We start from the raw sequence: 12434 nt of genomic DNA, 5'->3' as shown, positions 1-12434 counted from the left end.
TTGTCACGAGGCATCTCTACACGGCGCTCGTTTGCTGGCGAAGTATACGCCACTGGTTGCTGAAAGTTTTCAACCATTTCTGGAAAGTCCGCAGGCATCTTCAAATAACAGCTGGGATCAGGGTTCAATTCTCGTTTTTACCTGGCTCAATTCGTCTGGTGCAGCAATTTCAGATTTATTTGTATTGATTTGATCAAAAATCTAGAATGATTTTGTTTTACAAAACTTGTCCGAGTTCTAGTAAAAATTGACCTGGAGCATTTCTTCTCTCCCATACCGATTCCGAGCTAAAGCAAATTGACGCTGGGGAATCGACTCTTGTTGCTGCGGCGGGTTGCGCATCCAATCTGGCCCGAATTTGAGGCCAGAGACAGAGGTTCGTGCTTGGTTGTCGCTATTTACGCTTGATCCAATAGAGCTTGCCATTTTGCTTGATTCCAAACTGAAAACATGGAGGAAAGAACAAAAATCGAATTGGAGAATGTAGAATGATGTCGTATTGAAATTTTCATTGCACAATGAAATGATAGAAGAAGTACGGATAGAATGGTTTTCGGTAACTTTGGGTAAAAATTGCTGACAGAAAATAGGTTTTGTTTGGGTTTTTCATGCTTCGCGGTCGAAGATTTTGCGAATTTCGTCTTCCAGCGTTTGCTCGGTGTATTTGATGTATTTGTTCACTTTCGTCGTGAATTCCTTGTACTTGAAGGTTTTGAGGAAGACGGAGAAGTGCGGCTGGACGTATTCGATGACTTCGTTTCTCAGCTGGTCGCGAAGACGATCGTCGGGCACGGACCATCTTAATAAGCGATGTAAGAAACTGCTCCTCTTTTTGTTATTCTGTGAGGATGAATCGACTGACCAATGGACGCAAGATGCAAAAAAAAAGAAGAATCGCCCCCGTGAAGACGCTACTACTAATCGATAACAGTGGAATCTATACCTTTGATGCTTGGTGACAATGTCTTCGATTTCTGCATTAAATCCTTTGAATCGATCCTTGACGATGCTTTTCTCCCTCTCTCGGAGCTTCAAAAACATATTTACGAATTTTCCCAACTTTTTTTTCCGTACCTTATGGTCGGATAAATCCACGCCGTCGATGGAACAGTGCTGGACAACTCTGCTCCAGCCATTTACATACGCACTTTTGTGGTCAACAATCGAGCTTTGGAAGCCAGAAATGATGCTTTTATCGAACTGCTCGACAATGCCGTAAACTTCTGTCTTCCTCAGTCGGTTGATCAAAAAGTTGAAGTTGTTCATCAAAAAGAGGCCTTTCAGAGCTGGATCTTCGTAATTTCGCGCTCTTAGTTCTAGAGACGCGACGATGGCAGAACAGCATTTTGAAATGTACTCGCCAAAGGCGCGTTTTGCTGAAAACAAAAATGAAGACATAGAAGATTCGTAGAAAAAATCCAGAGTTTTTCATAAAAAATCTTACCTTGAGCAGCGGAGGCACTTCCATCGCTTTTCTTAGTGGCAATCATTCCACCTGCCACTTCTGGGAAGCTCTGCAATTGTTCGATGAACAAAAGCGCGTCTGAAGTCATTTGGTGAACAGTGCCATCTCTCGGCAAGTTCTCGTCCGTCTTCTTGGAATCCGACTTGATCCCATCGACAAACGCGTCAAGTGCATTTGCGCCTGCCATTTCAATGTCGCGAATCAGCTTTCCGAACATGTGGCGATTCTCGTCGTTGCAGTATTTCAACGCTTTCTTGTGGATCTCCGGCTGTTCTTTTTTGAGCATTTGGACGGTTGGGAACACGGCCAAAATTCCCGGATAGTCTTTCTTCACTTGACATTCTTTGACGTGCTGCACGAAGCGTTTCGAGTCCTGCCCAATGCTGTCCAAAGGAACGTTCACTAGTTTTGAGAGTTAATTCGAACAGAACTTCATTTTCAAAAGGAGTTTTGAAAAAAATTTTTTGCACCAACTTACCTATCAAATCGAAAACTTTCTTGTAGGAATGCTCTGGTAGAATCGTCTTCAGCAATGTGACCTCTTTTTCGGCAAGGCGGGTAAAAGCAAAAATGGTTTGAGCAAAGGGTTCGATTTCACTATCGATTGAGTCGTCGTCGCCTCGAGCTGAATATCATATTCAAAATGAATATTTACAAAGCTCAATCTACTTCTATACAAGGTGATACTACTACATTTCTGATCGATATATAGATCTTTATATACAGATTATGAGCTACAGAGCGTTAAAAGAAAACAATCAGATGGTCAAGTTGAGTATTCAGGGTTAATTTTTATATGATTTGAATACATTTATATGCGATTGTTTTGATTAAACAAGTTGTGATGACAATTCACCAGAAGTGGGTTAAAATATTTACCTCCTCCACGGTCGCGCCTGTAATAAAATATTAAATTAGGGTTGATTCAGAATCAAGTTTGAAAAGGAAATTTAATAGATGAACACCACATAGTTCCTCCACCAGCTTCCAAATTTTGCACCAAAATACTGTACTACTTCACCTACTGTAGTGCTTGTAGCGAGCTCCGTTTTTACCTTTTCGAAGCTTGTTGATTTCGAATCAGAATGGAACTTATACATTCATTTTTATGGGTAAAAATAACAATCAAAAAGCATACAATTAATCTTTGTATGCAACCATTACCTTTGCTTTCTGGTCAGAGACTTTCTTCCAGTAAGCGTTCGTCCTTTCGAATTGATGGAGCCCGAGCCATTGACCCGGATGAACTCTTTGTACTGCGAAAGCGCTTGATGGAGGATATTGCCTCTGATTTGGCCGAAATGAAGGACGAATGTTTCGTACTTCGCCTCGTTGACCATCCAATTTGCCGCCTTGACCAAATCCGCCGTAACAGAAGGTTCAAACTCCGCAATTGGCACTGGCTTCGGCCCTTCTGACGAAGCGATTCTAGGGCCAAGGGGACCTTCGCTCTGAGTTCCAAGGAATTCAAAGATTGTTTCGGGCGAAGGCACTTTTGAGGATTGCCTGACTTGCTGCTGGAAAAACTCGTCGATTTTGTCTTTTCCTTTGTCGAACAAGGCGCGCACGTGATTGAGCTCCGGCGAATCTGGGTTGTTTTTGGCGAAGAAATCGACTGCCATTTGCACATCCGCCAACGATTCCAAATACTTCGTCAGGCTTTCCTGGACGCCTTTGCCGACGACGTCGCGTTGTCGCTTTGCCACGTGATGGTAGCCCACTACTTTGTCAATCGCGGCAAGGACGTTTTCCGTGTTGTCTTGCAGTCGTTGGAGATCTTTCGTCTGTCGGTGAATTGGAACAACGGCGTTTTCAAGCTTGCCAAGTCGGCTGCCAAAGTTGGAAAGAATGCTCTCCATCGATTTTGTCATCTCATCAGCTGCGACCAATGACTCTTCGATCGCCTTGAGGGTCGCTTCTTCCTGAAGCAATAAATTAAAAATTACGACCGTCAAATTGAAAATGGAGAAATCAGATTCAGAACAACTTGATTATTTTGAAATATTAAATTGCCCGAAATCCGCCAGCTTGGGCTCGGAAACCCTGTGTGGAAACCTGAGTCAGGGTACTGAAAACAGCTGTTTTGAAAAGCCGCGACCCTGACTCAGGTTTTAATACAGGTTTCCGAGCCCAGTCGCGAGCAAAGAGCAAATTCAAGCCGAATACCGCCGCCTCGCCCGAATCCATCACCCTGATAAAAATGATGGAGACAACGAGGAGAACCGAAATCGAATGGATCAGATGAGAAAAATCAACGAAGCTTATGGCATCTTATCCGACGCTAGAATGCGCGAAAGTTACAAAAATTGGCTCTTTGCGAAAGAATTAAACTTGACAACTGAAATTAGCTGGTCGCCAAAATTAGCGGAAAATCGAGGGCAAATGCACTTTCGCAGCGAGGAAAAACTCCAGCTTCTGAATTCAGAATCTGAAAGAAAAATCTCCTCTAGAAAAGATCTACGAGCTCGATTCAGGAAGGGCTTACTGTAACTGTAACTGTTATTTACTTTTGCTAAAGAAGCGGCAATTTCCCTCCGTCTTTGATGAGCCTCCGATTCGATTACTGTCATTTTTGCTCGTTTCTGAAAATGAAAAAATAGAAGTTGAAAAAGTAGAAGTCTAAATTTATTTGAATAGATAAAGATTCAGAAGGAACTAAAATGGTATTTCAGGTAATGAAGAAAACACTTACAGAAAATATAGAAAAGTGGAACTGATTGCATTTCGAGTATGAGGGGAGGATATAAGAGATAGGAGGGATATTTGAAAATTACAGAAAATGAAATATTAGGGGCAATAACAATATACAAATATATAATACTTGAATAAAAGGAAGAAAAGGATAGATAGGATGTTATATGAAATGAGTAGTGGCAGGGAAGGCACAGAGAAGTGGGAATTGCTCCCAAAAGGCACAGAACAAAAAGTTGAAAATATTAATATTTTAAAATTCAAAAATATTTGTACTCTATTTTGGGATTTTGGGCGTTTCAATCGATTTTGATCTGAGCGTAGATTACTTTGATGAAAGCATATGAAGCGTAAAAACCGATGGTGCCCGTCAAAATCCAGAAAGAGAATACGATGATGCCAGTGTAACCAAAATACAGAAGGGTGGGGATGAACTGGGTGATTTCCAGTTTAGTGACGAAGTAGAAAATTGAATAGGCAAAGACGTAGAGGGCACTTCCGCCGGAAACGAAAAAGCACCGCCACCACCAGTGATAGTCCTCGGCGCAAAGCTAAAATGGCAAAATTAGAAAATGAATGATTTTATTAAAATCTAGCTTTCTGATTGGCTAGAGGTCGTTTTTGAGCATTTTTATTGGCTCGTAACGCAGTTTCTTCGAGAATTACTTTCTGGCCGATCAAAATGCCCAAAAAAGGCCCTTCACCAATCAAAACACCTGATTTCCTCGTCTACAATATGAATTTGTAGTTCTTACCTGGAAGTAAGTCATGACAATCGAAATCTGGCTACAGGCAATGACCAAAATAACAAACACCAGGAACAGGAAGCCAAACAAGTAATAGAATTCATTCTCCCAAATAGCAGTAAAGATGAAGAACAGTTCAATGAAGACCGCGCCAAAGGGCAGAATACCGGCCATGAGCATCGAAACAAGCGAGTTCATGAACCACTGTTGCTCTGGAATTTGGCGCTGGATTTGGTTAGTGCGAACTGGGTGCTCGTAAGCGGGCTTTTTTGTGCCTTGGAAGTAGCCCAGGAAGACTAAAAGCATGGTCAAAATGTGTCATGTCTGGTAGACTCACCAGAAGGGACAGAAAGACCAAACCAAAGGAACAAAATCGCAAGCATCGTCGTAAACGGCACTGCCCCAGACGACTTTTTGCCCCAAATGAAAAAGTTCAAAATGAAACTGATTCCAAAAACGATTCCAGGATAAAGAACAGCGGTTTGAAAAGCGGACGCTTTCCAATCCGACTTGCCATCGATAGTCTTGAACAAGCGCCCAGCGAAGTAGCCACAGGGGTATCCCATCAGCATGAACATGGCGAACCCAGCGGAGACGAGAGCGCCGCGAGAGGAGGGAGAGAGCATTCCGAACATGGCGATAAGAATCGTGATCTAAACGGCTTAATAGCTCAAGAAGGAGCGGCCTTATCTTACCAGAAGCATGCAAAAGATCTGCACTCCCGATCCAAGAAGGCTGCACAAGAGCCCTGGATACTCAGGCGCTCGGAAAACATCTCCATGGACGAGTTTCCAGCCAGTTTCTTCAATCGCTTCATCGAGTTCTTCCTCCAAATCTTCTCGGTTGTACGCCGCGATATCTCGTCTAAAAAGATCTAAAAGCTGTCCCCTTTGCGCTTCACTGACCTGAGCGTGCGAATAATGATCATGGTCAAAATGCCCGACAAAAAGAGAACAACAACAATCGAGTTGACAATGGAGAACCAGTGAATTTGAACGTCTCCCATTCCCAAATAACTGTCCCAGCGAGAGGCCCATCGAATATCCGACGCTTCCCATTTTACGGAATAAGAGAAGGTGATCTGAAAGTTATCAGATACAGAAAAATAAATGGTAGATTCTAACCTGTTTGGTGTCCTTGGTAACTTTGAATCGAGCATCGTTATCTGGTAAGTTGCATTCTCCGTCCGTTTCTAAAAGAAGGTCTAAAAAGTGAGTCGGTCTTGATGATTTCACCTGTCATTTCGAGAACTGAGTGAGGGAGGACATCGAATCCAACGATTCTGTAAAGAGGGGAGTCACCGTCGTCCTCGAGCCGGCTGTATTTGAGGTTGATGATGAGATGGTTGTTGATGTAGGTGTTTCCATCGTTGTCCAAAAGGCCAAGTTTGTAACCATGCTCGTACTTGAAGAAAATGGATTGAAAAGGTCGACAAGTAGTGGAAAAAGTACCTGGACAAGATCATCATCTAGTTCCCATCTGGTCGCAGCAGGCAAGTTGTCGGCAAGGAGATGAACAAAATAGTCTTCGCTGACTCTTTGAATGATCTTTTCTGCGTCACCTTCTTTCAATTCCGAAGTGCACATTACTTTGCAGTTCACTTTTTCGTCCATCTTCACGTCGTACGCTGTATTCACGATTCTAGAGGCCATTTTAAATCATTCTAGCGCTGGAATACGCACCTGTCTCCTCTGAGAACTTCGCCAAGATTAAGCGACTGGTAGTTGACACCCTCGCTGGGCTGGCAAAACGGCAATGAGTAGTATTCGTACGGCAACTGAGTCTTCGACGATGTCATCTTTACAGCGCGGATTTCCACCCGTTCGGAGCGCTTGAAATCGATCGGGGCGACTCCAGGGACGTAGAATCCCTGGATTTCTGTGAGCCCTGCTAGCAAAAGCAGGTGACGAGCCCACATTTCTGCTGAAAGAAAAATAATGGAGATAGGGTTTGAGGAATTTGCATGCTCTGTTTGGAGTACCAGGAGTAAGGCATCAAAGGTAAAATAAAGATTGAAAACTGCACTTGCAAGGATTCATAAAAAAGAAGGATGAAATTGGAATATTCAATATTGGCAATGGGAGAAATGAAATAATGTTAATTAATAATATTGGTAGAGGGTTTATTTATCGAATAATACGAACGAATGAAAGATGATGTAATGATGGGTTTAGCGATTTTCGACTTATTAATGATTGCACTACTGAGATTTGAAATTGTTGAAAATTGAATATCACAATTAGAGATTTGAGAAGTGAAAAAATATTTACAAGAGAATAAGTGAGTGGCAGGTAAAATACGATTTTAGTACAGAAATTTCTTTTATATTGAGATTTAGATTTTCGTGAACGCGTTTTTATGAAGTCATGAATAGGTTGAATAATATAAAAATATCTACTTGCGAGTTATTTTTAATATATAATAATAAAAAGTACGTTTTTGAGGCTTTAATCAGCCGACTTGCATGTCGATCGAGTGCGGATGTGAAGCTTGAGAGATCAAGGAACCTCTTCGATCCTAAAATTGTGGTTGAAAAAGGTGCAAAAGTGTTGATTTACGAACCTGGACTACAGACGGAGGCGATAAGATTGTGCTGTAAAACTTTTCTTCCTTTAGAATGTGCTGGTAATGGTCCTTGACCTCTTGAATCTTTCGCATTCGTCTGTGGCTGGCATGGGTGTGCGCGTCGCTGTCCAGGCGCTTCCTGTTCCCGTAGTTGATGACTGTCTCGCGCACCATTAAACTCAGAATCGATTTGGAGACGACTGAGCCAGAAACCAGCGGCGATGGATGACCTGAATAATCAAAATCAACTATTACGAGCCTTCAGTACCTTTCAAGTTCTGAGCCATTCTAGTGCTAACACGAACGAGCCCATTTCGCAGCGGATGAAGAAAGATGACAGAAACATCTTGCGCAGGCTCTTCTCCTGTAGTTGCATCGTTGGTAAGCGTGTCGATCGGGATGTAGTCGATGTCGTCCCAGTCTTCAAGCCAAAAGATCAGGACGCGCGAATCGCAGCTCCCTGGATTGAGTTTTCTGCTCGATGCAACTTGGATATTTGATAGTTATTGGATGTCCCTAGTGTCTCTATCTACCGGATTTACTGTCTTCGGACTGATCATCTCCTAAATTGAACGAGACCTCCGACGATTCTCTCGGACTCGGCACCAAAAAGGCGACCTCGTTGTGATAGTCCGCCCAGTAAAGCACTAAATTCTCGCCATTGAGCGAGCCAATCCCGCGTCCATTAAGAATTTGATCCTTGCTCAGATCAGCTTTCTCCTTCTTCGGCGCTTTACTACAAATAGACCGCTAGCAACAGAAGGGAAGAGAAGAGCTCTTACCGAATTCGGTAGCTGGTTTTGACATTTCCAGTCCAATCTGAATGGTCATCGACGCTGACTGGTTGGCCAAGGTTGAAGAGAAACTCGATGAAGTCTTTCTAAAGAAAAATTAACTCCAAGCTGTTCTCAAAACAATATCTTACGCTTAGAGCTTTTGTCTGTCTCCCCGTAGTCGAAGCATAAATCTGTTCACGCTGATAACAACCTGCTTGGACGTAAAAGACAAAACCCGTGTCATGATGTGTGTGCGGCATTTGATCGAGCGTGTGCAGTTCTTCAATGATATCTGCCCCTCCTCGTAGTCGCACCAAATCAGCGTGATCTCCCAGCGAAGCCTGCTTTTTCACACTATCCAGTTGCAACAATCCCAACGATCCAAACAGCAATCTGGCGCTCTGGAACTCTTTCACGGGATTTGGCTGATTGCATGGATTAATCGACGTTTCTCGAGTAGATTTGGCCTCGTCAGCTTCGATTTGTCTGTCGAGTTCTTCTTGGAGAGAGCTAATCTCGTCTTGTACAATTTCATCTTCTTCAGCAGCTACTCCTTCGATCGAGGGAATCGAAAAGTCGGCCTGGACGCGTGGAATTCGCTCAGTGCCGATGGGAACAGTCTTTGAAGTTGGGTAGAAAATCGGGTCCATTTCAAATTTATCCAGCGGCAGTTGCTTGATCTCAGGCGGCTTGGAATTAGCGCTACTTGTCAATTCGTGCTCCATTTTCCACGCTGTTCTTCCACCTGGATGACGGACGATCATGACCACACAGGGGTTCTGGCTCTCACTGTCTGGATACTCTGCTACAGTCACGAGCGCGTTTCCGTAAAGATAGTAGAACTCCAACGACTCGGTTTTCAGCACACTCTCATCCACCTGACTGTCGGTAATGTTCCGTTGAAAGATGAGATGCAACACTTCCTCTGCCGCATGACGAACGCGCCCCGAAACTGGTTCGCTGAACTTTTCATGCTTCGCCGTGTCGACTTTGTTCGAATTCCTCGACTTTTTCCCTGAAATTCCGAGCTCCAGGACCTCCATCAAGTAGTACAAAAACTTCGAATCGTCCAACAGCTCCGGATGAAGCTTCAACCAGCGAGAGACGCAGCGAAAAGCGGCAACGATGGTCGAGTGGAGTTCCCGACGATGTTCTCGACGATCTCTGCCGATGCTCTGCTGAATGTAGTTGCAGAGATGTTTGACGACAAGTCTGCTTTGATCAAAACACAGCTTTGGCGGGAGAATTTCTTGTATATAACCAGCTAGGGCGCCGAGAACTTCAAAAACAGAGAGAACGACTGACAGGACGCGGTTGGAACTGGAAGCCCACTTGTCCAACTTTGCCGTCAGTTTCTGAACCGTCGCTAGAATCAGTCCCGGAGCTGATGCCATGTTGTCCAAGCTATTTTCCTTGAGAATGTCCCCTGATCGTATTGTTGAATCAGAGCTCAAACTTTGCGCATCTTCGTTCGAATTCTGCTCTGCGAGGAATTTGACCATCGTATTTACCAGCAGTTGGTGGAGCGCTGCGATCGTCATTTGCAAGTTTGTCGAATCTAGGTCCGTGTTGATTTCTTCAAAGAGCAGCGCCGCCTGGCGATTGAAAAAGTCTGAGAAGACGAATTTAGATTCCTTATTGTTTCCAAGGTCGACGGAGGGGAGGAGGCTGATCTGCGCGTTGCCGTAGTGGAGAGGAAAGGCGGTCATGGACAAGAGCATTTGGACGGCGGAAAACCGCAAATCAGCTAAATTAACGACCGGCTGGTAGTTTGACATTTTACCGTCCGGGATTAAAGTTTCCAGCACCGTGATGAAGAGGGGATAGAGACACGTAACGCCGGGCAAATTCACGCGCAGGAAATCGCAGCCAAAGATCAGTATCGCGGCTCTTGTGGCTGAGGACTCGTCGATCAGCCCATGTGATAAGACGAGGTAAGCTCGGGCTAAGTACGCGGGGATGATCTTCTCATTGGTCCTTATTGTGCTCAAAATACGGGACAAGCAGCCCAGCGCTTCTGCTCTGCCAGCTTCGTTTCTCTCCGAATCGTCGAGCCCAGGGCTCGGGATCATTTCAGAATGCCAACTTGGCTCTGAAATCGAAGTGGCTCTAGAAAACGAAGCGGTGTCGACATCTGCTGGAGCTCCAAGGGACGCATCAAACAGCCACTTTCCGAAAAGATTGAGGAGGGAGTTGACGTACGGGCGCGATCGCGGCTTCGTATCCGTGAATTCAGTGCGCATTTGAAGACTAGCTTGGAGGTAGCTGGAACTCACTTCGGAAATCACATTGCCCGAGGAGTTTCGACCCGATGTTCCTTTCGATGTTTTGTGAATCGATTCGGACATTTCTGAGCCCATGAAACTCTTTGGCGGCTCTGGAAAAGCCGTCATTATATTCGAACTTCGTCTTGAAAGACTCTGCTTTGTCCCTTTTCGTCCAAGGGGTGGGGAAGCCGATCGGGGGTCGAACTGGGGATGGATCCTGAATGACCCGAAATCGTTCCAAATTTGAGCTCCCGTCGATACTCTTCCGTGTTTGACAAGCCAAGGAAGCCGTCACAAAGCTGGCTTATTCCCTGCATCAGGCGGAGAAAGTTCTCAGGTAGCTTTTGCAAACAGGGGTGGTTCAGCGTGCTGAGCATTTGATCGTTTCTTCCGTTGAGCTTCGCCATTTGGACGAATTTGTCGCGGCGGGCGAATTTTGACGTGTCCGTCAGCTCAACTGGATTGGAGATGATTCTGAGGAACTGGTACCAAGCCAGAGTGATGGTCTCTTGGTCCATTGGGTAGATCAGGTTCTTATCTTCTTCTGGGACGAGGAGTTCCGGATACGTCGGCCCCTGGGAGCTGGAGATGACATCTCTCGTCAAAACAGCTGTAAACCTACTCCACCAGTCAATCACCGCGTAATGGTGCCGCCAGCCTTGGACAAAATCGGTCAGCGTTTTCCAAAACGTCGGCGTTGGGAAGTTCTTTGCGCAAGCGACCAGCCAAACTTCGAAAAGAGTTTTGATGAGCTCAGATCCCAGGAGATCCGCCAGGCCGCCTGTTGCCAGGGGCGGCGCTAGAAGAGTATCCGCAATTGCTAGGAAGAAGAGAAGGATTGTTTCCCATGTCGCTGCTTCTAGGGAGGTGGTTTCTTTGCAAACGGCAAGGACAGACTTTAGGACAGTTTTACAGAGATTGTACTGAACATCGAGCCATCGTCGTTCTACTCTCGGGACAAAAAGGTTCTGCAGGTGCTCAAGAATCTTCTTCAAATGCGGCTCCGGGTTTTTCCGAACTGGAAGGGGAATCCGCTCGGATGGGTCGACAACAACGCGAAGCCAGTCGCAGTAAAGACGGACCGCATCTTTGACGGTTTGGACGCTCTTGTCGTCGGTGAAGGACAGACTCAACGCATAGCAGAGGATTTCCTCGGTGAATTTCACCTGAAGAGCGAAATTTGATGATTTTTTCAATTAAAAAATTGAGTTTTTTTGATTTTCTTTTTGCTCTAGTTGGCTTTTGTACCTCTTTTTCAGTGACAAGATCGACGTTGGACGACACGATCGAGAAAACGATGAGATCTGAGACCTCCTTAGCGACTTTCGGCGGAAAACGATTGAGGACCGAGAGTTGATTCCTGAGTCCAAGCACGTCGCCCTCAAGGGAGCACCATTCGCTGTACATTGACAAAACTCGAGAACGCGCTCTAGAATTTATGAATTCAGCGCTTTTTTTCACGTCAAAATCGATTTTTCTTCAAATAATGGACTTTTTTTGCTCAATAAAATAGAAAAATTCTAGTTTTTCCGCTTTCTTTTTTCATTTTTATAATAAAAAATTGGTCCATTTAACTAATTAATTGATTAATTAAACAATTAAGCCCAAAGTTGCATCTCAAAAAGCAATAAAACCTATAATTAAAATTCTCGACATTTTATTAGGAAAATTTGCCTCAAATTCAAAGATTTTCCAAAAATAAAAAAAGATAAAAATATAAATTACGATTTTTTGGCGTAGTTACCTTTCTAGAGAAATTTTCTCTTCATAAATAATAAATTTTCATTGTATTTTTTTCGTAAGTTTATGTTTTTCGGCTTTTTTGTAAATTTTCGCAGCGGCTTATTTCTTCCTGGCCAAATCTGCCTGAGGAGCTGGCTGAGTCATAGTGATGACTCATGCGCTCGCTCATTTGCCAGAGCGG

The 12434-nt window shown here is 44.2% G+C and overlaps 3 protein-coding genes across 6 annotated transcripts; all 3 read right to left on the bottom strand.

Moving 5' to 3' along the window:
* Positions 1-474: 474 nt before the first annotated feature.
* On the bottom strand, positions 475-4072 carry LOC145699416 (exocyst complex component 7-like). Of its 4 annotated transcripts, XM_081776692.1 has the most exons (9): positions 3963-4050; positions 2630-3383; positions 2521-2556; positions 2345-2361; positions 1944-2090; positions 1445-1867; positions 1075-1376; positions 944-1029; positions 475-799 (listed from the first exon to the last, which is right to left on the bottom strand). In XM_081776692.1, exons 1-9 carry the CDS (start codon positions 4033-4035, stop codon positions 607-609), a joined length of 2031 nt encoding a protein of 676 aa, XP_081632818.1. In that variant the 5' UTR covers positions 4036-4050; the 3' UTR covers positions 475-606. The 4 variants fall into 4 exon arrangements, with proteins under 4 accessions (XP_081632818.1, XP_081632816.1, XP_081632815.1 ...); XM_081776690.1 differs by having other exon boundaries at positions 944-1376; positions 2630-3387; positions 3973-4072; XM_081776689.1 differs by having other exon boundaries at positions 944-1376.
* Positions 4073-4077: 5 nt separating this feature from the next.
* On the bottom strand, positions 4078-6830 carry LOC145699418 (transmembrane 9 superfamily member 4-like). Its single transcript, XM_081776693.1, has 9 exons — positions 6585-6830; positions 6354-6543; positions 6138-6306; positions 6027-6094; positions 5808-5983; positions 5598-5766; positions 5240-5555; positions 4912-5198; positions 4078-4707 (listed from the first exon to the last, which is right to left on the bottom strand). The coding sequence occupies exons 1-9, from the start codon at positions 6818-6820 to the stop codon at positions 4456-4458; spliced, it is 1863 nt and encodes a 620-aa protein (XP_081632819.1). The 5' UTR covers positions 6821-6830; the 3' UTR covers positions 4078-4455.
* A 21-nt stretch (positions 6831-6851) lies between these two features.
* Positions 6852-12385, bottom strand: LOC145699422 (ral GTPase-activating protein subunit beta-like). Its single transcript, XM_081776698.1, is given in 9 exon segments — positions 6852-7419; positions 7465-7697; positions 7736-7954; positions 8001-8203; positions 8250-8347; positions 8393-10643; positions 10646-11676; positions 11759-11939; positions 12255-12385. Coding segments are annotated over 8 exon segments (4260 nt in total). The 5' UTR covers positions 11918-11939; positions 12255-12385; the 3' UTR covers positions 6852-7353.
* Positions 12386-12434: the final 49 nt, after the last annotated feature.

This window comes from Oikopleura dioica, chromosome 2 (genome assembly GCF_907165135.1).
Source record: "Oikopleura dioica chromosome 2, OKI2018_I68_1.0, whole genome shotgun sequence".
Taxonomy (NCBI): Eukaryota; Metazoa; Chordata; class Appendicularia; order Copelata; family Oikopleuridae; genus Oikopleura; species Oikopleura dioica.
Note: the sequence above shows the minus strand (reverse complement) of the source record. Positions and strands in the feature narration are given on the sequence as shown.

Bases quoted from the DNA above. Each gene is read 5' to 3' on its own strand.
- LOC145699416 (XM_081776689.1), bottom strand. From the start codon at position 4,035: ATGACAGTAATCGAATCGGAGGCTCATCAAAGACGGAGGGAAATTGCC. The intron at 3,384-3,962 runs GTTACAGTTACA...TGCTTCAGGAAG, and splicing joins TTTAGCAAAAGTAAATAACA to AAGCGACCCTCAAGGCGATC. The intron at 1,868-1,943 runs GTAAGTTGGTGC...TCTCAAAACTAG, and splicing joins GAAAGTTTTCGATTTGATAG to TGAACGTTCCTTTGGACAGC.
- LOC145699418 (XM_081776693.1), bottom strand. From the start codon at position 6,820: ATGTGGGCTCGTCACCTGCTTTTGCTAGCAGGGCTCACAGAAATCCAG. The intron at 6,095-6,137 runs GTGAAATCATCA...ACCTTCTTTTAG, and splicing joins CTCAGTTCTCGAAATGACAG to AAACGGACGGAGAATGCAAC. The intron at 5,199-5,239 runs GTGAGTCTACCA...CCATGCTTTTAG, and splicing joins TGGTCTTTCTGTCCCTTCTG to TCTTCCTGGGCTACTTCCAA.